This window comes from Colletotrichum orchidophilum (genome assembly GCF_001831195.1).
Source record: "Colletotrichum orchidophilum strain IMI 309357 chromosome Unknown Scaffold_96.1, whole genome shotgun sequence".
NCBI classification, from domain to species: Eukaryota; Fungi; Ascomycota; class Sordariomycetes; order Glomerellales; family Glomerellaceae; genus Colletotrichum; species Colletotrichum orchidophilum.
This window is the reverse complement of record NW_019173052.1, coordinates 1-27,901: the sequence shown is the minus strand read 5'-3', so window position 1 is coordinate 27,901 and position 27,901 is coordinate 1. Positions and strand designations below refer to the sequence as shown.

The window sequence follows — 27,901 nt, the reverse complement described above, 5'->3', positions numbered from 1 at the left end:
TTTCTGTCCCCTCATTTATTCAGGGTCCGGGGCGTATCCGGACTCGGAACCGGCTTGCGCCGCCTCCATGTCCTTGAGCGCCTTTTGGCCCTCCTCCGTCGTTGCGTCGATAATCTGCTCCTCCAGACTCAAGATGCCGGCCTGTAGTTTGAACTTTAGTCAGCGAATCGGCTCATCGTATATCCCGCACTCATCTCGGGGCAGAAGCAGTCACTTACGTCTCCAAGCTTGCCGACAATATCCTCGGCTTCTTCAACCTTCATCTTGCCCAGCACCTTATTAACCTCATCCAGGCTCCCGCTCTCCAGAGCCTTCTGGAAGTCGGCGCTGAATGCCTCGAAAATATCCCGTCCCTGCTTCACGGCGGGGTCCTCGCTGTCCTTGGGCGGGATCGTAATCTTGATCTCCGTGCCGGGTTCCACCGCGTGCAGCTGGATCTGCTCCACGCCCTCGGGCTCGCTGGCGCGCTCCCTGACAATCTCCCGCGCCCGGTTCCTGATCTTGCCGTACGTGTCCTGCACGTCCTTGTAGAACACCTCCTGCGCCTGGTGGCCCTTGGTCGTGATGCGCTTGAAGAACATGCCCACGCCGTCCTTGCCCAGCGCCCGGCAGTACTGCAGAAGCAGCGCCTGGTGGACGCACTGCCGGCAGTAGTCGTCCTTGCTCTCGAGGGCGGCGTCGAATGCGAGGACCAGCAGGCCGTCCGTCTCCCGCTCCGTCAGGATCTGCGGGTTCTTGGAAAGGTACTGCGCGCTGGACGTGTAGTCTTCGGCCTTGATCTGCGCAAACTTCTTGGCGGCGGGCGACGCCTCGATTTCCTCGTCGTCGTCGTACGATGTGCTTGACTTGGCCGGAAGGGACTGTGTCATGTCAAAATTGGGGTTCAGGAGCTCCGGCTTGCGCTGCTCCTCCTTCTTATCCGTGTCCTTGGACTTGTTGACGTGCGAGCTGTCGAAGCCCGTATGGATGCCCTCGCTCGTGATCTTGCGTCCCTCCTCCTTCTCCAGCTCGGCCAGCTTTGCAAATAATTCCTTTTGCAGATTCTGCACCTTGGTCAAGTGTCCCTCAACGCCCTCGAGCATGGCCTTGTAGCGGTTCTCGGGCTTCTTCTCGTCTAGTTCCTTGTTGACCTGGTCCAGCAGCACGGCCATCATCTTGGAGAAGCTGGGCAGCGGCTCCGAGTCGGCGTGGATGCCCTCGGGACGCGGGGGCGGCTGATCATCTTCGGGCTTCCCGGCGGATTCCATGACAGCTTGGAAAGCCACCTCGCCGGGGTTGCGGGTCTCGGCCTCGGAGGCATGGGACTTGAGGGCGTCCAAGAGGTTGGATATGCGCTTCATCAGGCCATCGTTGATGATGCGCTCGTACTTGAGTGTCTCGATCTGGTGTTTGCGCTGTAAGCGCTCCTGGTGGATCTGGTTCTGCTTTGCTCGGATGAAGGAGCGCTTATCGACGTTGGGGTGGACCTCAACATCCGAGTCGTCGCTGAGCTCCAGCGCGTCCTATCGCATTTACACGTTAGCCATTACGATCGGCGTCACAAAGACCACAGTCGGGGAGGGAATGGAGGCTGTGAAACGTACCCATTTGCTGTAGTCTACAGGCATCTTGACGGATGATTTCGCAAAACGGTTCAGATGCGTGATTGCCTTCAGCTGATGCGGGCAATAGTTGTTGGCTTCCAATTCAGCTGATGCGGGCAATAGTTGTTGGCTTCCAAGGCAATGTTGTTGAGTGGAATGTTCTGGATTTTGCTTGTCAATGGCTGCGGGTTGGCAGGAGCTTGGTGGAGAGCCAGTCCGGTGCATCACAGGTGCGGGGCATTACCCCGCCGCCGTATTGCTATCCTTGTAGCTGAGCTCAGCTATGAGATCAGCAGTGAGGTACCTACCTTACCTCACCTTCTACGTACAGTTCACTCTTTGTGTTGACTTTGTCACACAGCCTGGTTGGGATTGCACAGTGAAACAACTCTCCCGACTACAAGCCGACATCTGAATCAAGACCATCTCATACAATGCGAATCTTCTTCTCTTAGTTTTCAGGCACAGATCCATTACTAGCTTCTAAAAAGACAATGCCCTTGTAGAATCGAACCCCTCCTTCTCAACTCTGCCATACCCAACATATCCTCTCTGGTTGCTCACGATCCTAACGCCCTTCACCACTGAATCCGTTGAAAAGTGCGTATGTCCAAACACCCAATATCGTACCCCAACTGATGGGTTTATTTCCTCCAAGACGTCAGTCGCAAAGGCCGAGGACCACGGGCTGCCCTGATACCTAGGCTCCGACGTTTCCTTCAATGAAGGTGCATGGTGAGTCGCAACAACCACCTCCCTCCCTCGCACCATCGTCTCCCGCAATTCCCTCTTCAACCACGCCAAGTCCTCCCCATGAGCCGCGCAGTGTGCTTCGAGACTCCATCCCTCAATGCGCTGGAAATCCTTGACCCTGCCCACGACCGTAGCCCTCGCCTCCTCCGGGACCATCGTCCACAAAGTGCATCCGAGGATACTCACGTTCGTAACGGTGATATCGAACCTGAGCCGGTGGAGTATATGCAACTTCCTCCCCAACGACGGCTCTGTCTCAAGCCTTGCTGCCGCTTCGATGGTTCCGTCGTACGTGAGATCGTGAAACTCGTGATTGTCCAGCACCAGCAGGACGCCCTTGTACCGATCTGTCTGGCGCTGGATGAACCCGAGATAGCTGTCATAGTCAGATAGACTCCCGACATCTCCAGAGAGTAGGAGATAGGGCGCCGTGGCGGGGAAGTCAAAGGTCGAGTAATCCTCGCTGACTTCGAGATGTAGATCCGAAAAAAATTGCACAAGACCTTAAGATGCCCCGTTTGCGGTCATGGTCCCGACAAGTCTTCTTGAGCGAGGTGATGATGAGGATGGTCCTGATATTTTGGTGGTGATCCTTTTTGCTGCTTGGCTAAACACAGAATGTTGATGGAGGGTTGAGCAACCTACCTTATTCTATGCAAACCTCACAAAACACAACTGCGAGTGCCTGGTGTATTATCTAATCAGTATGTTTTCATTGTTCAGACGCAAAAGAAGAATGTTGACTTGTTTTAATGCAGTCTTTGGACCCGTTCCAGGTAGCGCAGGGCGTTGAGCAGATCGGCCACAGACAAAGGCCAACCATAGTGTCAGCTTTCAGCCAAATATAAGATGAGGAGGCAAGGTATAGTGGAAAATTGGTTCATGAAAAGGTGAGGTAATCTGAACGCTCAGCTGTTTGCTTCACCCAGCTCTCATCGTTTCAGTCATAAAACTGCTAATATCATATGGTACAGGTCGTTCCGCGCACACTATTCGTTATGAGTACACTATCGCATGGGAGGTCTCAAGCCTCCCTACTGAAAGGGCATCCAAGACGCTCTTGTCTAAACCAGATGCCAGGCTAAACTCCATGTACAAGGCTCTCAAAGGCCTCCATCCTCCTCCCGATACGACCATAGTGAATCGGGGGTATTATTACTGCATGGTTTTCAAAAAACCATCCAGGTCGAAACTCTCCTCGTACTGGCGATTATCCCAAAGATCGCCCAAATCGTCGAGCCAAGCCTTCTTGCCAGGTTGCTTGCCCGTGACGACATCTCCCGTTTCGATATCCACCATGTCTTCCTCTCTTCCCTCCATCGAGTTTTGAGGCTTATCTGATATGAGACTGGGTCCTGTGTCCCCGAGGTTGAAGAGATCCAAAATCTGGTCTGTATCCATCGTGGCCAAGCCCGCATTCTGTTGATTGACCACGGTTGAAGCGACGTCAATTTTGAAGCGTTGCAAGCTCAGAATCTTCTCTTCTAGGGTGCCTCTCGTCACCAGGCGGTACACGTTGACAACCTTCTTCTGTCCGATGCGGTGAGCTCGGTCCATGGCCTGCATATCTTTCTGTGGGTTCCAGTCATGTTCAACAAAAATGACCGTGTCGGCACCCGTCAGGTTGAGTCCTAAACCTCCAACACTAGTGGTCAGGAGCAAGACGTCGTATGAAGGGTCGCTGTTGAATTTGTTGACAATGTCTTGTCGCTTGTTGGCTTCAACTCCACCGTCTAGACGAAGGTGCGTGACACCCGGCAACATGGTCTTGAGCACCGTGTTTTGAACCATGTCCAACATCTCCTTCATCTGGCAGAAAATGAGAGCGCGATGAGGCTTGATTGGCTGATACAGAGGATCATTCGATTCAGCTTCTTCTACACCAATGCCGCAGTCGACGAGTAGGTCTCGCAAAGCGGTCAATTTGGGTGCATGAACCGGATCCTCGAGACTGGTGCCTTGCTTGTTAAGGATTCGTTGAGTCTCTTCGTACATACCGTGTCCAGGCTTCATGACCATGGCTGGAGAGTTGCATAGCTTTCTCATGTACTGCAGGGCCTGGAAAATGTGTGACTTGGCGTCCTTATCCTCACGACCGGCCTCTTCTTGCAGCTTCTTGCCTTGCTTTCTGGTGAAGTCATCAAACAGCTTCTTCTGAAGGTCGCTCAAGTCGCAGTAATAGTTCTGCAAGATCTTTGGCGGAAGGTCATCGAGAACCTCCTCCTTGAGGCGTCGTAGAAGGAAAGGCAGGACTTGCTTGTGAAGAGCCTCAATGGCCAGAGCACCTGCTTCTTGTTCTTTTGAAGACGCTTTGCTGAAGCGACTTGCAGCAATGGGCTTTGCAAAACGGTCCAGGAAGACCTTCTCAGCACCAAGGAAACCGGGCATCAAGAAGTCGAACAAAGACCAGAGCTCCAACACATTGTTTTGGATAGGTGTCCCTGTCAAAATCAACCGATGGTTGCTGGCCAACTTCTTGACGGAAATGGTGATTTTGGCCTTCGGGTTTTTGATCAAATGTCCCTCGTCCAGAATGACGTAGTTCCAGTTGTATTTTGCAAGGACGTCGGCATCATTTCGGCAGACATCGTAGCTGGTGACGACAATATCGGTCTTATCCAGGCTATCCTTCATAGACTTCCTCTCAGCTGGCGGACCCACATAGGCAGTAACGCTGAGGAAAGGCGCGTAAGTCTTGATCTCCTGTTGCCAGTGACCGGACAGTGTAGGAGGGCAGACAACCAGAGAAGGGAGGCGGCGGACGTCGGGTGCGCCCGTCTTGGCGAACTCCTCAGCGCGCTGATGATGGTCGCTGGCAACCATGCAGATGGTTTGCAAGGTCTTTCCGAGACCCATGTCGTCGCAAAGAATCCCGTGTAAGTGGTATTTGTTCAGGAAGTGAAGCCAGTTGACACCATCTTGCTGGTATGAACGAAGTTCTGCCTTAATGGCAACAGGAATCTGGAACGATTCCACTTTCTTGGGGTCCAGCAGTTGGGAAATAAAGGTTCGTTCTCGATCTCTTCCCTTGAGCAACTCTTCAGACAGACCAGGAGGGTCGGGGATGCCTGCTTCCAGGGGCACGAGCTTGACCAATGTTGCAAAAGATGTCGTCGCAATCAGACGAATCTCGTTATCGGAGTCGCTCATGCGGCCCAGGACGGGAACAATGAGGAAGATAACGTAAGGAAGAATTGCGTCGCCCATCACAGCAATCAAGTGGTAAATGACTTCGATTGCACCTTGGCGGAAGTTGAGATCGATGGGATTGCTGATGGATGGCAAGACGTTCTCGACGAGAGCGGTCATACCCTCGACCGTGATGACGCTACAAATGGTAGCCATGCATTTGGCTGCCATGTAACGGAAGACAGAGAGCTCCGAATGCAAGGCCTTGATGACTAACGGCACCTTTTCCATAATGAAGGGATGCATAGCCTTGTCGAGGGTTGGCATGAGCGTCCGAATGAGGGACAAGGCATCGACGATTTCTTGGCCAAAGGTATCCTCGGGATCCTTAGCCTCGGCCGGCAATGTGCCAGAGAATGCCTTAACAAGAGGGTCCTCCATGAATACCCTGATAGTAGGTACGGCTGTGAGCAGCCCCGCGCCATAGGTCTTGGATAGTATCTCCAGCGCCTCCTTGGCGCCACGACGGGTGATGCGGGCAGCCTTGACTTCTTTTGCCCACTTGGCGGCGTCCGCGTGATCTACCCGATCTTCTTCTTTTTGCATTGAAAGCACGCAATCCGTCTTGCTTGCGTGGACAGGGAACTCTGGAGTCTCGGCAACCTCGACACATGAGAACTTGATTAGGTTGGAAACAACCTTGTCGGCCGGTCCGCGACGACCCATCTCGTTGAACACTTGGACAAGTCTTGCAATAGTCGCCGAAGCCCGGCTCTGGAGCACCTGATTGTCTTCCGTCTTGATACTGTCCATGATGCCCTTGATCAGTGGACTAGGTTTCTTAGGAAGGGCCTTGATTGCAACCAAGGCGCAAGCTGCACCTGCTTTGATGCGCACATCTCGTGAATCCTTGGCGGTCTTGGCGTCGCTAATCGCAGATACGGCCACTTCTCTGGCTTCGGCGAGCATTTGGCTGGCAACCAGACGCTGTCCTGGAGACATAGCCTTCTTAAGCTTGTCGAAATCTTCTCCAACGACCTTGTCTGCGACCGCAATGGAAAAGGCACCAGGGCCTGCTTGCTCGTCACCCTGAACCAGAACTGCTAGTGTTGGAAGCCGCCCACTGGACACTTTCCCGTGATCGCGGAACATATTGAGAAGTTGCTGACACTGGGATCGCACCCTATGCATATAGCTGACCAGGTCGCTATAGTGAGCAGGGCGTTCAGTCTCAATAATCTTCTGTAGCGGCGAGGCGTATCTTTGGGCTCCTTCGGCAGGGCCGTTTGTGGCATACTCGTCAATGACCATGCATGCCGAGAGCTGTGTAGACGACGCCCGGTCCGAGATACCGGCGAGAAGAAGTTGATCGTACTCAGCGAGGCTGGCGACAGGAATAAAGGACATGATCAGGCCCATGGCTCTGGCGGCCGATACTCTCGATCGTATCAGAGTATCCATGCCGACAAGGTCCACGTCTCCCTGGATCATGTGCCCGTCTACGTCATGGGTATGGGAGGTAACAGGAGCGTCATCCGTCTTAGCAGATTTGCGACGTCGCTTGTTTGCTCTCTCGGGTCCGTCGGGGGAGGAGGCCTTCCGGGCGGGTGTGACGACAACAGGTGCATAGTTGCCGCCTGATGGCTTCTGGAATAGGTGGGCGGGCATGGGTAGGGGGTGCCGGGACACACCAATCGGGTGCAGTGTTAGTCTCATCAGAGGCTCAACATGCGCAGCGAACTCGTCGGCAAGGATTTCGGGCGTCTGCGCAAGTGAGCGAACCAGGGCTGTCCAAACGTCCAAAGACATTGCCAGTGTTTCTCTATCCCTCTCGACCAAGACGTTCTGGAAGATCAATCGTAAAATTCTTCCATTGAGCCAGCCTCGAGAATTCTCAGCTCCCAGATTCGCGAAGGTCATTAGAGCCTTGAGCACAGCTAAGCGGACGGAAGTAATGGTATGTCGGAGGAAAGGATACAGACGCGGCACCAACAAGGTGAAAGACCGCTCCTCATCTTGCGCCGCCGACGTTTCCATGGCCTGCAGTACTTCAGGGTAGCTGCAGAGTGTCGCAAGTAGGTCCATGATCTTACCGGTACTGGCGCTCAGGTCGTCACCAAGATCGGCCAAACTGCCCCACATGATGTTGATGAGGCTGTCAATGGAACCGGGTCGTAATGTGACGAATTCCTTGGTCATGGGGAGCAACGTTGCGGCGCTCACTGCTCTGACATCGTCGTCGTGTTCCTCCAGGCCCTTCATGACTAGACGAACGACGCCATCGATCATCTCACTGTCCTCCAGCAGCAGGTCTTTCCTAACCGCAACAACGTATCTCAGGCCAACCATGCCACCGTGGCAGACGGACCACTGAAGCATATCGAGTTGAAGATCGTCCTGCATGACCATTTGATAGAGAATCTTGTAGATGCCGTGAACAGATTCTGCCGGAATGTGGCGGAGGACTGATCCGAGAGATTGACCGATCGTTTCGCGAATCGGAGCGACCGAGGTATCGGAACTGTAGTCGGTAAATCTATCCAACATCAGGACGCAGCAGAGTCGGCAAGCCAGGTCGTCCAGCCAAGCCTGATTCAAGCGGTCATTCTCAGCCCGTGACTTTGAACGAATCCTGCCAGCTCCACCTCCGTGGACACGAATCACCTCTCGAATGCCCATCGCAGCTCCGTGGCGGGTCTCCCAGGAAGGGTCAAAAAGATCAACCTTGAGGAAATCGCACAATCTGTCGTAGGGCCACTCAGCACCCTCCATGGTCTCGTCAACCTCGATTTCCGATTTGATCGGGATCACTTGTCCTTTGAACTCGCTGACAACCTTTGATTCCTCGTCGAACTCCGCAGGTCTTTCCAAGTTGAAGTAGTCGTTCACCTTCCCATTCTTCTGCTTCGTGTCGGCATCTGCTGCTGGAGTTTCGTCGAAACCTTCGGAACCTGCTGTCGTAGTCCTTCTCATGGTCAAGTCTCCAAACCCCCCTTTGCCCTGCGCAGCCTTCTGCAACTCTCTCTTGCGTTTCCTCTTGAGAACGTTGAGTTGCCTTGAGCTCAAGCCTGCTTCCTCTGCCGGCTGGGTTTGACCGTGGGCGGTTGCGCTCTCCTTGCTGCCATTGTGGCCATTTGCCGACTCTTGTGGGGTTAGAGGGCTAGGCTCTTTTTCGACCAGGACAGGCATCTCGGCATCCTCGAAAACCCTGCCCAACAGGCCAAGTCGTCCGTTGAGGGTTTTCTTTTGGTGTGCGAGTCGTGCCGGGGGGTCTAATGAAGCCAGAGCATACTCGATGTTCCCGCCTCTCAGAAGTTGGCGACCAAACTTTATGATATGCTCTACGTTGAGCGATCCCAACTTGAGGAGCTCATTGGTAGAAAAAGAGGTAACGTCCTTTTCCTCCTCCTTCTTCACGTGCCCGTTTTCTTCTGGTTCATCCTTCTTGACTGGTGCAAAGTCCTCATCTTCATTAGGGTCATACAGAGGTGCGTTCTCGGTGATCTTGCCTATCGCCTTGGCTGCTGTAGAGCGTGTCTCCCAGTCCTTGTGTCGGAGGTAAGGCACAACTCTGGAAAGAAGGTTGAACAGCTCATCAGGGTGCTGCTTTTGCCAATCGGCAAGTTGGTTGACAGCGGTGTCACGAATCAGACGGGTGCTTCCCGTTTCGAGAATCCTACGTGAGGCAGTTAGTGACCAGTTCAGGACGCGATGATATAAAGTCTCTGATGCGACTGAGCCTCAAGTTCGCTCAGCATGGGCATCATCAAAGCTGTATTTGAAGTTGAGCCGGATTGAGATGAGGCAGGCAACAACAGTATGTTATGTTGCTATGATGAAAAGGGATGTCATATTTGACTCACGTGACCAATCTGTCGAGTCTTTTGAAGCAAGGTTAGTGCTAGTTCTGACTTGAACGGATCTGAGCGATCGCAAAGATCACCAGGTAGGAACCATACCTCGACGCCATTTTGAATTAAGATGGATTTGATGGGAGTTTCATCATCAGACTGGGCTTCTGCGAGGAATGTTAACCATGAGTCCAAAAGGAGATGATGTGAGTCCAGAAACTGGATGGCGAAGGGTGAATGACAGTGTACACGCATGGAGGTGCATGGATAAGGCAAGAGGTAGGTAAGAGGGATGCCGAAGCTTAAACACGAGGTACATGCCATGTTCCCGTGCCCAAACAGATATGATGCATCTGATTCAAGACTGAATCATGGCAATTGGGGTATTAACATCCGTGGTGAGGTGATCTCGATAGTGAAGTGAAGGGCAGGTAGATCGATAGACCATGCCTGGCTCAAGACGGCCAACTCAAGGTTTGGGGTGGATATGAGCATATCGGGGAAATGAAAGAAACGCGGACTTGATGAAGCGAATACGTACCGAAATTGAGAAAGCGGGTAATGTCGATGGGGCCGGATACAAATCGCGATCCTGTCCACTGCGGATCAAGCCGAGTCTTGATCAAAGGATGTGACTACGGATACCATGCATGCATCAGAAGTAGGACGATGCAGGTGAAGTCGCCGCGCCGTGTCGGAGCTTGTTGTAAGTTGTGGAAGATAAAAGACCCGAGGAAGTAGCGTTAACACGTAGAATTGGACAAGATGTTGTCCTCACGTGAGAAGTCGTTGAGAAACGCGACGTGGATATTTGGGGTATTTGCTGAGTTGTCGCAAAAGCTGCTGTTGCCAGACATAAGCGGCAGGTCGTGGGCTGGAGAGAAGGAAGGGGGAAAAAAAACCGCCTATTAAAAAGGTGAGGTGAGGCTCGAAACAACGGGTGGGATGACGCCTTAAAGTGGGAAGGAAGAAGGCGCGCCTAGATATGGGCATTTTGAGATTGGGGAGGACGCAGTGCCAGCCAGCCAGGTGCGAGGCGGGAATGCTGTGCAGTGCGTGACGGCGCGTGGTTGTGGATGGTGCCTGCCTGAGGTGCAGAACTAACAGGATAAGAAGGTGAGGTACTCCGTACACTTACTTACTGGAACTTGGAAGGTCTGGTGAGGCTTTGGGTGGTTTGGGTGCTGTTGATGCCTATGGTGCTGACCAACCGGGGAGGAAAGAGCCAATGGGATGCGAGGGTTAATGGCGTCGCGTCGAAAGGGCAGCACCTCGACGTCGCTCTGGAGGGAAATTTTGGGGTGGAGGGGCCCGGACAGTCTTAAAGGTATGCCTGCAGTACTTTTATAATTACCCGTGGGCCCGTGAGAGAAAAAAAATGGAAGGAAAGCCAGCCGTTCCTTCACGCAGCGACGGCGTCTCGCTTAATCTCCTTAGCGTCATCTAGCGTCCCTGGTCCACCTCCACTCCCCAGCAAACAACAAACCCTGTCTGGAACCTGCCTGTTGTCGTCGTCGTCTTCTTCCTCCTCCTCTCCGGCCGCCGTTCCATGTCATCGTTCCTTGTCATCCACTTCTCCCTTTCGATATCCCGTGTCTATCATCACCTTGGCTGCAGGTGCTAAGGTCACGATTTCAATTTCATCATTGTCCCGGATAGTTTCACTGGAACAGTTGGACGGAGGTGTCATCAGTGCGCCGCGACTTTTGCGAACCAATATATGCATTTCGATGCCACAAGCCAGCGACACCATCTCTCAGGCGCATCCCTGAACGAGGCCGATGGCAAAGCTTTACTCAACCTCGTCAATAAAGCATCACCAACTCTGAAAAGCGCACCCGCATGTACATGTATGCAGCAACAGACTCGCTGACCACCACACTACACAAGCCTGGCCTCGCGAACCCTCGGAACTCTTATGCTTTTGAGTTTTCCTCGGTCTCTGACAGACTGGCATTTATCCCCACGCGCAAAGTTCCGCTCGGCACTTTTCCATAGTCTGCAATGGAATCATCAAATTACTGTGAGCCAGTGACCAGACTTCAGGGTTCGCATGCGCCATCCAATCTCCTCTCCCTTGCGTGAGATGGTCGACGGCCCTGCCTTGATGTCTCGTCCCTTTCCCAGACTCAAAAGAATTGGCGGCAGATCTTTAGCGGTTTCTCTTCGATACCTGCCACCACCGTTGCCCCTTGCCACCGACTGACTGGGCGTGGCTTTTTCCCGCACCGAAATACCAGGTTGCCATGTTGCCGTGGTATGGGCTACTCTTCAGCAACACGCCAACCGCGGGTCATCCATCTCATCTGATTAAACCAACTCGACAGATCGGTCCAAGGCTTCCAATCTGGCCCTGCGATTAGCTGGCCAGGCTGCCCCTTGGAGCCTAGACCTGACCTGCGCTATACATAGACAAGATGACCTCCTCATCCTCTCGCCCTATCAGCAGCACTGGGCACCAGGCAACCTTTCACGACCTTGCGCCGCCAGTAAATCCGACGACTAGGCTTGTTGCGGTAAAGAGCCACTGGATGACTGCCAGCTTTGGATGGATGGATTAAGTGAGGGATGAGAAGGGCGAGGGATAGATGGCAATGGCGGGTTGCGACTGCCGCAGACTGACGCCAGCGCGAGGATCATCACAGGCATGCTGGTGCAGCTCCGTCCAGTCTAGGCCGATGCCTCGAATGGGAAACAAGCTGTTTCGGCTGCCATAAGACGTGGGGTAAGGTGAGCTTAGGAATCTCGGCGTAGCTCCCCCAGGGTCCCGAGACCGAGATTCAGGCGTCCCAACGGCATGCTGCTCTGATTCGTCTTGGCCACCAGTCCGTCCTTTTGTCTTTGCAAGTTCTGGCTGAGGTGACTGGATCACAGCCACTTATACAGCACATGCTCTGCTTCCAACAACAAACCATTACGGACTTTTGGATTGCGATGGCCTCATTTCATCTCAGTCGTGCTCCGCTCGTCCCGTCCGTCCCCGGCCGTTCCAGGGCGAGCTGCTGTAGTGTCTGTCTTACCCGCCTCGGCCTTTTCGACTCCCCTGACTCCTGGTTTCCCCCTGGCAACTGACCAGGCAAGACAAAACGCAGCCATCGATGAATGCTACTCTGTCTCCTGGCTTTCCGTCTGCTGGCTTGCGGATGACATCGGTTCTCTTTTTTTTTTCGTCCTCTGAATTTCGGACTGCACCAGCGAATCGCCTTGATTCCTGCTCTCCCGCCGACACCTTATTATCCAGCAACGTGGCCGTCCCGTCAAAAGTTGGAGGGAGGGAGTACGTGTACTCTGTGTCGTCCATGTGGTCAGTGCGCATAGCTTCCCGACGACTTGACTGGGGTGCATATTGGACGGACCCAGCTCCATCCATGTTGAAGCTCAAACTACTTGCTGATCGCCCGGTGTCATGAATGCTGCTCAAGCACACCAGTAATCAAGTCTCCCGGTCGCTGCGCACCAGGAAAACTTTTGCTCCGGCCTCCCCAAGACACAGAGTCACAGACAGCTCTGCTTGCGCACAGGCGCACAGGCGCAGACCCTGCGAGCAGTTAAAGGTCTGCGCGGAAGTGTCGGAACGGTCGAGGGTTGCGAAAGAAGGACCCTAGAGAAAAACGGGTTGACATCTTACGCCTCCACATTAATGCTTGACAGGTGCTGTCTCGAAGAGAATGTGCCTCTCCGGACTAGTGTGTCCCTCTTAGACGAGTTCCTGGCATTGTCGGATATTCACATATTGTTCTTCTGCGATGATAGATACTTGATTGCGTAAGAAGTCTCCGAGGACAGTTGGGGAGGCCGAGTCGGACCGCTGCTCTTCAAACTATATGCAGCAATGGATGGATCTTGAGAGACCCAACCGCAGATCGGCGAGTTTCACTGTGCCTGAGTAGGTTGCGTTTGGATGGACTCAACGGCCGTTGCTGTATCGGAAGGTCAACCAATTTTTTTGACAAGCTTATTGAAACAACAGACGAATGGTGTTTCTCGAGTCAGGGGCATCGGAACATTGAAGCTTCCTTGGGCCGTTCGCCCAGTGAAGACGGCCACCAGGCATGGAAGTCGGACTCTCGAGTCGCTGTAGGCAAGGCCACACAATGTTGCAATCTGAGAACAAGTCTTTTATGGGCAGCATAACAATAAAGAGTGCTCCGCCCAGATGGATTCACAGTGTTTCGACGTACAATAGCAAATAGCGTCATCGTGCAAGCCACAGGTCCTACGTACCGATGAAGATAGAAGACCACAGTTGATTAAGTAGAAGTCGCGGACAGTGTGAGTTCAGTACATATCTGTCGCACACTGTGGACAAAACTGTGAGATTCTGCTTGCTCTGGTTGCCTTTTGTCCTCAGGCACATACCGCCTGCCAAATGAGCGACCGCACCCCAGGTTTGACGCGCCCTGACCTCCCACGTCCCATGCTTGAGGACCTCGCGATTCCTGGACGCGTCGTTTATCCCCACCACCAACAATCGACTGCAACGACTTGTCAATATACCGATGAAAATACCGCGCGACTCGCAGCGAACTCCATCAGCGACTTCACCCGCGCAAAATCGCCGCCCTTGAGGCCGCGACTCTCCCCCTCACCATGTACATTAAACAGTGCATTATCCAAGGCTTCAAGAGGTGTGCCCCTTGCGACAAGACCGCAGAGAGTGACACCCCACTGACTTGACGATAGCTACAAGGAACAGACCGTTATTGAACCCTTCTCCCCCGGTACGAATGTCATCGTCGGTCGCAATGGATCTGGCAAGAGTAACTTCTTCGCGGCGATGCGCTTCGTTCTGAGCGACGCCTACACTCAGATGACTCGCGAGGAGCGCCAGGCTCTGCTGCATGAAGGATCAGGATCGGCTGTCATGTCTGCATATGTCGAGATTATCTTCGACAACAGCGATGAGCGCTTCCCAACAGGAGGCAAGGAGGTCATTCTGCGTCGCACTATTGGAACAAAGAAGGACGAATACTCGGTCGATCGCAAAGTTGTCACCAAGAACGATGTTGTCAACCTGCTCGAGGCTGCTGGCTTCTCTAGGTCAAATCCCTACTACATTGTGCCTCAGGGTCGCGTCACGGCCCTGACGAACATGAAGGAGTCTGATCGACTCACCCTTCTGAAGGAGGTCGCCGGAACCCAAGTCTACGAAGCGCGCCGAACCGAATCGCTTAAGATCATGAACGAGACCAACAACAAGAGAGAAAAGATTGACGAGCTTCTCGGCTACATCAAAGAGCGTCTCGCTGAGTTGGAAGAGGAAAAGGAGGAGTTGCGGGGTTTCCAGGACAAGGATCGCGAACGGAGATGCCTCGAGTACGCCTTGTACTACCAAGAGCAGCAGCAAATTCAGGAACAGCTGGAGCGCATCGAAAACATCCGACAGAACGGCTTGGACAATACCGATTCGATACGAACTGAACTGAAGGATGCCGAAAAGACCTTGACCAAGTTGGAGTCTGAGATCCACAAGTTGACCAAGGAGATGGACCTGCTCAAGGTTGAGCGCCGCCAGCTTGAGGAGGACCGCCGCGAAACAGCAAAGTCAAAGGCAAAGGCTGAGCTCAAGGTCAAGACCCTATCAGACGGTCAGTCTGCGGCCGTCCAAGCCCAGCAACAACACGAGGCCGATCTTGCGGCGACCATCGAGGAGCTCCAGGCGAAGAAGCAGGAGCTGAACAATGTGATCCCGGAGTACACCAGACGCAGAAGCCAAGAGGTCGCGAAGAAGCAGGAGCTGGACACGGCCGAAGCCACACGCAATCGCCTTTTCACCAAGCAGAGTCGTGGGTCCCAGTTTAAGAACAAGGCCGAGCGCGATAATTACTTGAGGGCAGAAATTGAGGATTTGCATTCGAGGCTCATGAGCCACAAGGCGAACAAGATGGACGCTGACGAGGATGTCAATGGAACCGAGAACTCAATCAAGCAGCTCGACATTGATGTCGCCAACTTGAGACAGCAGTTGCAAAGCTCGAGCGGAATTCGGAACGAGCTTTTCGAGGAAGCCAGCAAGGCCAGGGAAACATTGGACAAACTCGATGACGAGAAGAAGCTGCTCTGCCGCGAGGAAGAAAAGCTCGACACAATCTTGCGAGACGCGCGGCAGGAGAGAGACAGGGCCGAGCGCGAGCTGAGCTCCATGATGGATGGCGACACTGCTCGTGGCCTTGCCACAATCAGGCGCCTGAAGCACGAGCAAGACATTCCCGGCGCCTACGGCACAATGGCGGAGCTCCTTGAGGTCAGCGATACCTACCGCCTTCCTGTTGAGCAAATCGCTGGTAACAGCATGTTCCATTACATTGTCGATAACGATCAAACGGCCACATTTCTCACCAACCATCTCCGCTCTAATTACGGGGGTAGGCTAACGTTTATGCCGCTCAACCGCCTTCATCCGAGAAACATCAACATGCCCAGATCTCAGGACGGAATCGTGCCGCTCCTGAGCAAGATTCGCTATGATCCAATGTATGAAAAGGCCTTCCAGCAAGTTTTTGGCAAAGTCGTAGTGTGCCCCAATCTGAGCATAGGAGGCCAGTACGCAAGGAGCCATGGTGTTGATGCCATTACGCTGGACGGTGATACCACCAACAAGAGGGGTGCGATGACGGGTGGTTACATCGACCCCCGACGATCTAGGCTTGAAGGCGTTCAGGCTGTCAACAAGTGGAGAGACGAGTATGAGCGGCTTCTGCAGCAGTCTGATCGGATTAGGAACCAGATCGAACAGAAGGAGCAGGAGATCACTCGTGCCATGGGTGAAGTTCAGAAGGCCGAACAGAAGCTCCGTCAGTTGGAATCTGGCTTTGAGCCTCTAAGGCACGAACTCGCCAACAAGAATGGACAGCTCGAGCACGAGAAGAGGCGTCTTAACGACGCCATGAGGCACCGCGATGCCGTTGAGCGAGACATGAAGATTTTCACAGAGAGTCTTGCCGCAAACGAGTCCGAACTCGCGTCCGACTTCAAGAAGTCTCTCAGTAATGCTGAGGAGAGGCAGCTTGTCGAGCTGGACGCGCAGGTGCAGCGACTGCAAAAGGAGTGGAATGATGCCAGCAAGAAGCGGAGAGAAGCGGAAAGTCGGAAACAGATTCTCGAGACAGATATCAACCAGAATCTTCAGCTGCGTCTGGATCAGCTCAACAGTCAGGCCTTTGAGAATAACACTTCTTCCGGAGAATCTGGCAGCCTTAAGGAGGCGCAGAGAGAACTCAAGAAGCTTCAGCGGGAAACCAACGCCATCGAAGCCAAGATGCAAGAGATTGAGGAGAAGCTCGAGGAGCAGGGCGGCAAGCTCGACCGCCGCGAAGCCAAAAAGGCAGAGCAAGAAGAGATTCGCAGCACGGTCGCCGCAAGAGAGGCCAAGCAGCGTAGCTCGATCGAGAAGAGCATGTCCAAGAAGGCCGTCTACACGGCGCAGGCTGCGGACGCCGCCAAGGCGATCAGAGACCTCGGAGTTCTGCCTGAAGAGGCCTTTGACAAGTACGAAAGGATGGATCCCAGACAGATCGACTCCAGGCTGAAGAAGGTCCGCAACGCCCTCAAGAAGTTCCAGCACGTCAACAAGAAGGCGTTTGAGCAATACAACAGCTTCACTCAGCAACAGGACCAGCTCCTGAAGCGAAGGAAAGAGCTGGATGCTTCCCAGGAATCGATCGAGGAGCTTGTTGCCCATCTCGATCAGCGCAAGGACGAGGCTATTGAGCGTACCTTCAAGCAAGTGTCAAAGGAGTTCGCCACCATCTTCGAGAAGCTCGTCCCGGCGGGACATGGTCGCCTGGTCATCCAGCGCCGGACGGATCGTCGCGTCGACCCCGAGGAGTCTGACGAGGAGCAGAACCGCAGCGTCGAGAACTACACTGGTGTCGGTATCAGCGTGTCGTTCAACTCAAAGACTCTGGACGAACAGCAAAGAATCCAGCAACTCAGTGGTGGTCAAAAGAGTAAGCGTAACCCGACCCCAATGTAATTGTACAAGTCACTGACAACCTGTTCTAGGTTTGTGTGCGTTGTGTCTCATCTTCGCCCTTCAGCAAACGGAGAGCAGTCCCATGGTCATCTTTGACGAGGTCGACGCCAACCTCGACGCCCAGTACCGCACCGCCGTCGCCAGCCTCTTGGAGTCCATTTCACAGGAGGCCGGAACGCAGTTTATTTGCACTACTTTCCGGCCCGAAATTGTCCACGTCGCCGACAAGTGCTACGGTGTGACCTTCCACAGCAAGACGAGCTCCATCGACTGTGTGCCTACCGAAGAGGCGCTGAGCTTCGTCGAGGGCGTTGCGGCAGGGAAGTAAGTAGAATAGATGATTGGTGTGTCGTTGAAACCAGTTCATGATTTTTTGGTCTGGGTGGCTTGAGATTGACTCCTCATCGACCACGTCGACATTGAGGGTCTCTGGGCAATGGCGTTGCGGCGACTTATGGCGGTTGGCTGATTGATATCACGACGCGGTGTGGCTTGGGGGTTTGAAGCGCGTCCCTTGCCTTCCATTGTTCTGTACGTAAGTTCTGGTGGAAATGAACGCTGGGCTTGGGAATTCATTTTGTTTGGCACAATTAGCTTCTATTACGAAACCATCAATCACATTGTCCATCATTTGTCTTGGGAGACCTGCCTCTTCCATGCCAATTGTGGCATAGCCCTGTGATGTCTAATCCACCTTTGCCACGACGACGACGACGACGACGACGGTCATCTTCTTTTTCTTCGTCTTCATCATCAAGTCTTGGGCCTTTGTGTCCCTCATTACGCGGCCCAGCGACAACTCATCTTATCGCTCATGAGCGGCAACGGTTCACCACACTGGTTGGTAGTTATCCCTCTGTGCCTCTCCGAGTTCTCACAAGCACATGCGGCTTGGATAGATCTCTCGGAACCTTGCTTTCGTGTTGCAAATCCGTAAAGGCTCGTAGATCCCCCCCCGCATTGGCCGGCCATTGGTCAATCAACCCACGTCACCAGCTGTGGCTGGGCAATGGGGAAAAGGAATGATCCTATACTTGGGGAGGCGGCGGCGGGGGGGATTGGAGCGATTGGGTTGTGCTTCGCCAAGAGGCCACCGCTCTTTCAAGGATCTACCAATCCTGCATACGACCAATCGAGAAAGAGGAGCTTGGCTATGCCTTTCCGTTCTAGTCAGCCTTGCCAGGACGATTTACCCGCTCAATATCGAGTTGGAGCTATTCTTGTCCCTTGCCTGCGGGATATCTGGTTCCTTGGATGTATGAGAGAGGATGGGTTGTCTCTGATGGATTTTCGGCCGGGACACGTCCGCAGTGTGACATGTGTGTTCTCACCCCATGTTGCCCTCCTTCGGCACTTGGAAGTTTGCAACAGGCCATCTGCCATTAATTGTTTTTCTTTCTTTCTTATTGTTTCTAAAACCCCGGTTTCGCGGGGGTTGGTTGGTAAGGCGGGGAGGTTGAGAGGTGCCGACGTTGACATTTCCTGGGGATGGCCGCGGGGGCGTCCGGCCGCGACACGGTCTAGACGACAGACAAAACGAGGGGAAGGGGAGGAAGGGGGGACAGCATCACGAAAACCAATCTGGTATCATTGTTTCCCACTCGAAGCCGGAGGCGGAATCAGGGCTGCCGCATCTTGAACGATTGTCTATCCGTGCGAAGAGGCGGGAATTGGCCATTGTGTAAGCCAAGAGTGAGCGAGTTGCTTGAAACCTCTTGGCTACTCAAGGGCTACTACGATTGGGAGCCAAACAGGACAAGGCGAAACCGGGGGGGAACTATTTATCTGTGCTTCAGGTTTCCTTGGCTTTTTGAGATTTGCTACGAGAAGGTCCGGTTGGCTCATGAACAATCGTCAATGCCCAAGAGGAAGACGACGCGGCGGGAGAAACGCCAATGCCGATCTGCCCAGCCTCACCGGGCCAAGACCGATATCCATCGAAAGCAAAAGCTTCAATGTCGATGGCCCGTCTTGGGGGGGAAAGGCTTGGTGGCACTCTTGGGACATCTTGGAAACTCTTGGGGGCTCTTGGCGGGTTTGTACAAGGGACACTAGGTGTTTTGAAAAAAGAAAAAAAGAAAACCGCCAAAGTTGTCAATTTTTGGCATGATACGACGGAAAGGAAAGATGAAAAGGGACTTCAGACGTCTGTCCCTCTCCCGCCCGACGACGGGATTCACAGACGATCACTCTGCTCTACGGACAGGCAAAACCCAAAAGCACACTGCCAAGCAAAGCAAGTGGCGGACATGCATCTACGAGTCGCCGCCAGACCTACAGATCGTCTCGAGCAACGCGTCGCCGTCTCTACGTCGTTTGAGGTGGTTGCAGAAAGACCGTTAGAAGGTCCCCTCCCCCCTCAGGCGTATGAGTATCACATTTCTGTAGCATGTCTGCGTTGTGTACGGAGTACTCCGTATTGCCTTGGTCAATCATACTTGTTCCTGGGGAGGGATTACCATGTATAAACCCCTCCCCCATCCAACCAGTACGTCAAAAAGGCACGAGCCATGTTTCCAAAACGGCCAAAGTTGATACGTGCCGCGAGTTATGACGGCACTTGGACGAATAAAACTGCGACTTGGCAAAGTCCTGCTCTGAATCAGTTGCAGTCTTGCCAAGGCCTCAACGGGGACCTCAAAGAACAGCGCAAGAACAAGGAAATCGAGGCTGGCATGCAATGCACGCTCCGGGGGCCCAATATGGCATAACCCCCAAGAAATCACCGAGTACCACCGATTGAACCATCAACCACCCCCATGGGGACGGCCAATTAACCGGCGGTTTTCCTGGTTTGCACATACTCCATTTTTGGGGCCTACCCTTGGGTCTCCTCTCTAGTTGGGAGAAAATTCGGTGCAAGGGTTTTTATTTTATTTATTTCTCTCTTGGAACGCTTGGTAACAGGAGTGACAGGTAAGTGGTCAGCCGCTGGGGGCCTTGTTCAAAATGGAAACCAGCCGATCACTGCGAATACCGGCCTCAGTCATTTGCTGGGGCCACCAAAGGTTCAGCCTGGTTGGTTGAGTTGGAGGAGCTCGAGAAGACCAGGAACCTGCTGGAAGCCTGGAAATCGCGGGTCATAGATGGCCTGGTCATTGTTGGTGCTCCAAACAAAATGGGACCGGCGTTGAGAAATACTGGGGAAGAACGATGGGGAAGGAAAGAGATGGAGGAGAAACTGGAGCTTCGTAAAGGGTAACGTCCCTCGTGAGTCGTGTAATCGTGAAGCCTCATTGATGGACCATGGTGCGCGCATACGCGGAGATGTGCGTGTGGGCAAATCACAATCTCTCCGAAAAAAAAAAAAAAAATGAGGCGGCCAGGATCCGCGGGTTGCCGTCTCTTCTGGCTTAGTAGCAGCGGGTATTTCTGCGCTGCGGCATGGCCAGCCCGGCGCTCAATTCGCGCCGACCGCCGCCCGGGGATAGCACGCACGTCGTCATTCGCGCAAACTACGGTACTTGAACCATACGCACGCGGCACGCCCGCCGGTGCGGTCCCGAGGTACGGAGATGGCAAGGAGATGGGGCGGGCGGGTTCGCCCTTACTTTGTTTGTATTAATCATTTTTTATTCATTAAAGGAAAAGCAGATATGACCTGATCCGAGGCGTGTCATTGGCCAGGACACAGCTGGGAAAGCATGGAACTGCCAGGAATGGATACCGAGGACACGAAGAGAGTGAGATATCCATCGGCGCGATTAGCCCCCATATCCACAGGGACCACTATCCGTAGTGTGAAGGAACCGAGGAGGAACGGGATGGAGTTCACATTGTTGCACTAAAACGATTCGGCCCATGCCCAATTTTAGGGAAGGGGGGCTCTTCCTCGGATGGAGGGGCGCACGGCGACGAGGACGACGACAAGGACGACGACGACGACGACTACGACAAAGACGGGACAGGACGCCGGAGAGGGGCCCCTGGTTTGTAGTGTACTCCGTCAGACTGGGACTGGGTATTTGATGGGAACCTGTTTGACGACGCGCCGTTTTTGGGAAACCCCACGTCACGAATCAGCATAGCGCGAAGAGACTCAAGGCAAAGGGAAGCGAAGGGAATAAAGTAAAAGTAAAAGTGGGCCATTTTTATGAGCAGAAAGCAGGGTCTCCAGTGGCTGGGAGTGGAGTGGAAGAGCCGATTCAAGCTGAGAACGAGGACCTGGACGAGGATAGCAAACGCCCTCGCCGCCGTAGGACCATACACAGTAGGACGGCTGACGGCTTAGCGTATGGAGCTCTGGGGGTTGTTTTGGATCGAGGTCGTTCGCCTGGTTTCAGCCAAAGTGAAGAGAGGTGGCTAGACATGGACGTTGACTTTTTCCTGATGACGAGATGGAATAATGCAACGCGACGGAACTCTGGCGGTTGCATCTGCCATCTGCCCTGACCTCGACGGGAACCACGTTGGAAATAGAAGCTTGATGCATTCGGTACATGGTCTGGTCTGGAATGGTTAGGCTCGAGACCTGACATCCCATCTGCTGACGCTGGCGCTGGTGCTGGTGTGGCTGCTTCTTGCTGCTTCTTGCTGCATGATCTCGAAAATCTACACAGTAAGAGTTAAGAGGAGACGAGGACGCCACGCCGTCGGCCCTTTTCCGACTCCCAGACCGCCACAATCGTTGTGCTATGCACACCTTGCTGGTGAATAGACGCCTACAGCTGTCAGTATGAGCCAAATAACCCATCGTCGTATCGTCCTAACAAGTCTAGGGTGCTCCACAACTCTACGGCGTTTTTCCAGGTGCAGAGGCAGCTCCGTCCTGTTTGGACGAGGGGCCCGCGTTTCCAACGTGGAGGGTTACATTCACCTACCGCCGCCGTGTATCCGTAGTACCTTACCCGTTGCGCACCAACCCGACCCGACCACATACTACACGTATGGTACATACTAATTAATACGTCTTTGAGGCGAGCTGTGCGTTTTGCGGACGCTAGGAGACTTGTTGAACCCTTGACTGGCCGTGACATGCAGGAACTCTGGGGTTCGCTCATCGGCCGCGACGTTGCGCGTGTGTACCTTGACTGTGTGTGTGCAACCCTCACAAAAACGAGACGGTCGCATCGACCTCGGCGACAGTCGTATCTCAATCGGTATCTTCTAGGGTCGTATCCCTAGAGACTTAGAGAAGGGAACGTGGGGTGTGGGAGGGTTGCGGCAACATTTGGCGATCTTGGACGACGGACGAACAAGCGCGACATGCTTTGACACAACACTTACAATGTAGGTACGCTCCTACGACGTTTCCTCTCGCTCTCGCCCAGGACTCAAGGCCAGGGCCAGGCCAGGCACAGACGATTCCTGTATGCTTCCCGCGACTTGCGCCCCCAAAGCAAAGGGAAGGGTGTAGGGTGGCTGGGGGGCGTGGTGGTGGACGGGTAATGTTGACACTTGCAAGTTATGGGCACAGAAGACAGTACGCCATCGAACAGATACAAGCCTTTAGTGGCCGATCTGCAGGCATCGGCTGTACTAGGGCGGGCATCATGTCGACGGGCACATCCGCCGCTGTAGAGTGACAGTGGTGCGCCGCCAGTGTTGGCGTTTGGTGGCGTAGTGCTTGTGTGTAGTGTGTACGGATAGTGTGCGGTGCGTGCGGTGTGCGGTGAGGTAGGTGTGTACCTGGTGTATTTTTGTCGTGATGTGCCATTGGTGGTGTAGGGGTTCCGGTTGGACCATACCGGGGTGATGAGGAGGCAGAGTGAGAGGGAGAGAGAACGCCAAGAGAAAGGAGGCTCAAGAGGCTGTGTGACTTGACATTGACTACGACACTTGCGAGCTTACGTTTCGACCGTGGCTTTGAAGTCTGTGATGGTGTCGTGGTTGGATGTTGCTGGCAGGTTGGAAAGTGATGAAGTTTCTCCGACACGGAGCCAAGTCCAGCCCAGCCCGGCTGCCGCAGCTTTCGCAGATCGCCACAGGCGAGGCAGGCATGGATGGCAGGCACGGCAGGCACGGCAGGCACGGCAGGTGAGGCAGGTGATGCAAAAAGGAAGGCAGGTGATGCAGGAAGGAAGGAAGGCAGGTGAGTGATGGAAAAGATTGACAGGAAGTGACCTACAGGCTAGGTACAGGACGATGCGCCTGCTGTTCGGAGTGCCGGCCATCTTTCCACCACAGAGTCCTAGATGGTAAACAACAGGAATATCCGACGTGGCCGCGGTGTCTCGTCATTGTATGCCAAGAGATCTGCAGATGCAAGAACGTTGTCGTTGAACCTTCTCCCGCCCACAGCCGCCGTCGCCGTCGCCGGACATTGACTTTTCCCATATCTTCTCCCTTTGTGCCTTCCATGTGTGTTCGTATTATCTGGGTTATGGCGTTCTTTGTCTTACACTCTTCGTCAGCCACGGGGGACCAGGGTCGAGGGAGGGACGACTCGAACCAACAGAGCGGCATACTGTGGCACTGCGCAAGAGACAGAGACTCAGAGTACCCGTACAAGGGACCCCTTGTTGCACAAAGCAATTTGTCGTTGGTTCTTATCTTGCATCCCGCAGCCTCGAATCCGTACTTGGGCACGCCGTACGCACAAGCCATCCGAAGACAGGGCACCTTGTTCAAAGTGCAGGGCTTACAAGTTACAACGACGCAGTCGGAAGAGCCGCCCGATCCTTGATAGGCGCCACCGGTCGCTCGGGTTAATTGACTTCGATTATGACGACGAAAGTGTTCAGTCTACCGCGGACAGTCCAAGCTCACGACTTGGCAGAGTAGGAGGTCTCTCACTTGAGGCTAGAGTTTAATTGCTCAGCCTCAATCAACATACCTTAATGTTCAAGTCCACCTGTGCCTTTGAGGTTGGGCCGGGCTTACGCCCCATTGAATGTTTGTTGGCATTGAGCAAGAGGACGTTGCGTAATTTTTGAGATCTGACTTCCCATCATCGTTTGTCACGGAGTTGCCTGTCTGCCTTCGGTATGGCTTTCGTAAACTCGGCCTGCTGCTCCGATTTCCCCCAGCTTTTCTATTTTATTAGAGTAATCTTGGCAAGTGAGGCTTGGGTCAAATGGTCAAGTGGTTATGTCTTGGTCCACTATTTCTTTCCAACCTTTTCCCATAAAAACTGCATCAAAAGGAAGGAGAGAACCGAGATGGGCGCTAGGCTCCCTTGGGTAAGCAGACACGGCAGGACCCTAAAGTTCGCATCTCGGTAATGACGCGAGCTGCAGGATCGGGTTTAAGCCAAGAGACAGCGAGAGAGCAAGCTTTCCCGAACACTGAGCCTTTGATTTCCTTGGTTTCTCGGGCCCGTATGGATACTCTGTTGGCAATGCCATTTCGGTCCCGTCTTCTCCTTCGTCGGAACCGAAGCTGAGTCCATCCGCAGCCCATCCACGATCCATCCACACCAAGAACAGAGAGTCCGGGTTAGGCTTGGCTGCTCTTAAGATTACTTTGTCAAGCGAGCCCCGAGATCGAGAAAGATAGGGAAAATATCGTGCCCAAAAGAAAAAAACAAAACCCGAGAGAAGACCGGCCAGGCACGCCGACGGCTAATCTGGGCCCAACTTCCCAAGCCCGGGCCAAACAAGGCACGGCCTAAAAAAAATCGAGGAAAAAGTGTCGTTCCCTTATCTTCCTCCCGAGTTGAACACACACCACGGATCGCGCGCCAAGCGAATGTTTCCGAGTCCATCCTGGTCGTGCGACGCGAGAGTCGGTCTTGACCAAAGCTTCTACCAATCCCTGCACCACACAACGCTACGGTTACCACGAAGGAGGTTCAAGGCAACCTAGAAAAAAGAGAGGGAACCCCCACAGACGCACACTTGCAGAGTCCCAATTCGTCTCATCGGATTCCTTGGATGTTTGATCTTCCACAGTGTTGCACAGTGTTGACTGTTTCAACTCAATTACGACGATGATTCCCGCAGCGCAGCAAGGTGAAGAAGGAAAGGAACAGCATCCCCGTTCCGTCCCATGCCACCCTTCGCATTCCGAAGAGAGGGAGGGAGGGTGAGACAGAGACAGAGAGAGAGAGGGTGAGTGAGAGAGAAAGAGAAAGAGAAAGACACACCCATAGAGACAGGAGAGACCAGAATGGAGAAACGTCTAATTGCCGACATTGCATGGGTATCCGTACCTGAATTGTGCCCACAACCTGGACAATTCCGCAGTACCCACAGTTGCAGAAGATTGATCCACCGATCCATTTGACCCAGTGCTGCCAATCCAATCCCATCCCGTCTTCTTCTTCACCGATCCCAACCAATGACGGCTCGGATATTCATTGACATGCATTGGCAGGTCAAAGGTGGGCTAACTAGCCTGCCAGGGCTCCGCAAAATTGCCGTGTTTGTCGTGTGTCGAAAATTCCCGCCCACACGGCTACTGCACCGAGACTGCGGGACTTTCTCTCCCAATGCACCGAAGGTTGGATGGGAGTTTCCACGTTCGTCAAGGAAGCTCAATAGCATCACTCTATCCAGCGACAGAACGGTCAGAGAATACTCAAAAAGGAATGACAGAAAGGAAGAGAACGGCAGCGACAGCGAGTGCCAGCCAGAGAAACAGACTTCCGGGGCCCAGTCCCGCCATGTCTTGGCAACTTCTGGTTGGAGGCTTGGCTGAAGCTGAAGCCAGCAAGCCAGCCTCTTCTTACTGTTGTTGGCCTCGATTGTCTGTTCTCAAGTTCTGATCAGACACACCAAAAACCCCAATGGTTGGGTGTTCTGTTACCATTGTCAAACTTTGGCGCGTATCTCAGCGATGACGATTCCCATAAACTCTCCCGACCACCCTCCCTCCTGCATGTCCAGCACACCAATGGGACTTTCACAGCCGCAATCGACAAGAGAAAGAAGCAAAGGTCGGACGAAGATTAACTTCCCAGACGGGAGGACTGGGCACCAATGGGTAGAGACGGTGAGACACAAGAGCCAAGAGAAGGACGAAAGGGAAGCGGAAAGCAGAGCAAAGCAGCAAGGAAACAGGCAACACAGCGAAAAAAGAGCGAGCGAAAAGTGAATTTGCAGAGGCTCGGCCACAGCCCGCGTATCTGCACCTCGCAGCACGTCAAAAGAGAAACCCCACGGCAACTGAAGCTCCTGAACCCCTGCTCGATCGAGAGGATTGATGGGGATCGGGTGGGTTCCCTGGGGCTCTGCAGGGGCCCTGTCATTGGAGCAAGGGGACCCTCCTCGTCAGCTCGCTGCCCCAGGAACTCCTCTTCTTTTCATTCTAGCGCTGTTGCTAGTGTTTTCCTATCGTGGCAGGCATCTCCAATGGAACCGAACCGGTGCCCACCCAGTGTGCCAGTGGCCAGTGGTGCCCCCATCCATGGCAAAGAAATGGGCGCCAGCAATGCATTGCGCGAACGGTTTTCCTTCGATGCCGCACACGCCAATGCACGATGTCCCTGAGTCGGAAAAGTCAGGACTCGCCTGCTCCTACAGGCTGGCTCCAGGCTTGGCTTGGGACGTTGTGGCTCCTCCCAGGCAAGCAGCAAAGGACAAGCAGTAGCGGAGCGCGACTTTTGCAGCGTGTAACGCCAGAGATTGGACACGGATCGTCCAACGGGTCTCGCTCGCACAAATCTCGCTTTTGGCCACGTTGGTCCAATGGCGTCTTTTCGGTTTCCCACTGACTAGTCGAGTTCTCACTTCCGCTCGCTCGTCGAGTCGTTGGGGCGACGGTATCCGTGTACGGAGTAGGAGTCGTGGAAACCTCGTTGGAACGGGGTTCGTCGACAGGAGTGACCGGTCTACGGGCCGGCCGACTTGCCACATTGAACAGCAATCATCCATCCAGCTCCGTCTGGAACCATCACCCATCGTCATCTCGCCTCCGACTGCCATGCTGGCCGTATCTCTTCGAGACTACGAATACACACTGCATCCTACTCTCTGCCTTGCGTGCCGAGATGCGAGAACTAGGCAGGTTGACGTATCCGTAGCGCTTCCATTCTCACCACACACAAGCCAAGACAAATCAGGTACTCCCCGAGGCACGGCCAGAACGAGCCAAGTGGCGTCTCTTGACTCCCGTGGGTGAGGCATTTGATGGACGCCAGTCGAGTCGGTCAAGTCAGGCTCAAGCGCAAATGAGGATATACATAGTACGTATTATACACCGCGGGCACACCGCACAAGCTGCACACGCATACGGCGCGTGAATGGGACCCCAATATCCCGCATCGTATGCGCGGCCCGCACTGCACAAATCCTGCCTCGTTTTTTTCCTTGGCCCGCAAAGTGACTTTGCAGTTTGCACGTCACCGATTCATTTCCCACCCCCATCCAATATTGCGGTGATTTCTTCCCCATTTCCCCATATCCAAATGCCCCAGCATTAATCAGAGAGAGAGTGTGTGTGTGTGTGCTGTACGTAATTGGATAGTCATGGCACATGGCGTCAAACTGTCCTGTCTTGATGTCTCTGTACCGTGGCAAGTACGTATACATCACACATACTACGGACTATTCCAGGAAACACAGACGCTGCTACAATACCGTTGCACTTTTGATCGAGGTTTGGTTTTGCGCGGCAACGCAACTGAACGCGGAGACGACGGCGGGGGCCCCGGGCAGAGTTCTCTTTTCTTCTTAACGGTCTATCACCCTGAAATCGGTTTGTCCGGAGCTAGGGTTTAACGGCCGGAA

The 27,901-nt window shown here is 53.7% G+C and overlaps 3 protein-coding genes across 3 annotated transcripts; 1 reads left to right on the top strand and 2 right to left on the bottom strand.

Moving 5' to 3' along the window:
* Positions 1–15: 15 nt before the first annotated feature.
* Positions 16–9,435, bottom strand: CORC01_10024 (SNF2 family domain-containing protein; the record flags this gene model as incomplete). Its single annotated transcript, XM_022621653.1, has 7 exons — positions 16–141; positions 219–1,502; positions 1,584–1,655; positions 2,352–2,803; positions 3,515–9,141; positions 9,329–9,346; positions 9,425–9,435. 7 exons carry the CDS (start codon positions 9,433–9,435, stop codon positions 16–18), a joined length of 7,590 nt encoding a protein of 2,529 aa, XP_022471785.1.
* Positions 9,436–13,906: 4,471 nt separating this feature from the next.
* On the top strand, positions 13,907–17,619 carry CORC01_10023 (RecF/RecN/SMC N terminal domain-containing protein; the record flags this gene model as incomplete). The annotated part of the gene is made up of 3 exons (XM_022621652.1): positions 13,907–13,944; positions 14,000–17,265; positions 17,321–17,619. 3 exons carry the CDS (start codon positions 13,907–13,909, stop codon positions 17,617–17,619), a joined length of 3,603 nt encoding a protein of 1,200 aa, XP_022471784.1.
* A 7,534-nt stretch (positions 17,620–25,153) lies between these two features.
* On the bottom strand, positions 25,154–25,482 carry CORC01_10022 (uncharacterized protein; the record flags this gene model as incomplete). The annotated part of the gene is made up of 2 exons (XM_022621651.1): positions 25,154–25,279; positions 25,318–25,482. 2 exons carry the CDS (start codon positions 25,480–25,482, stop codon positions 25,154–25,156), a joined length of 291 nt encoding a protein of 96 aa, XP_022471783.1.
* Between the last annotated feature and the right edge of the window lie 2,419 nt (positions 25,483–27,901).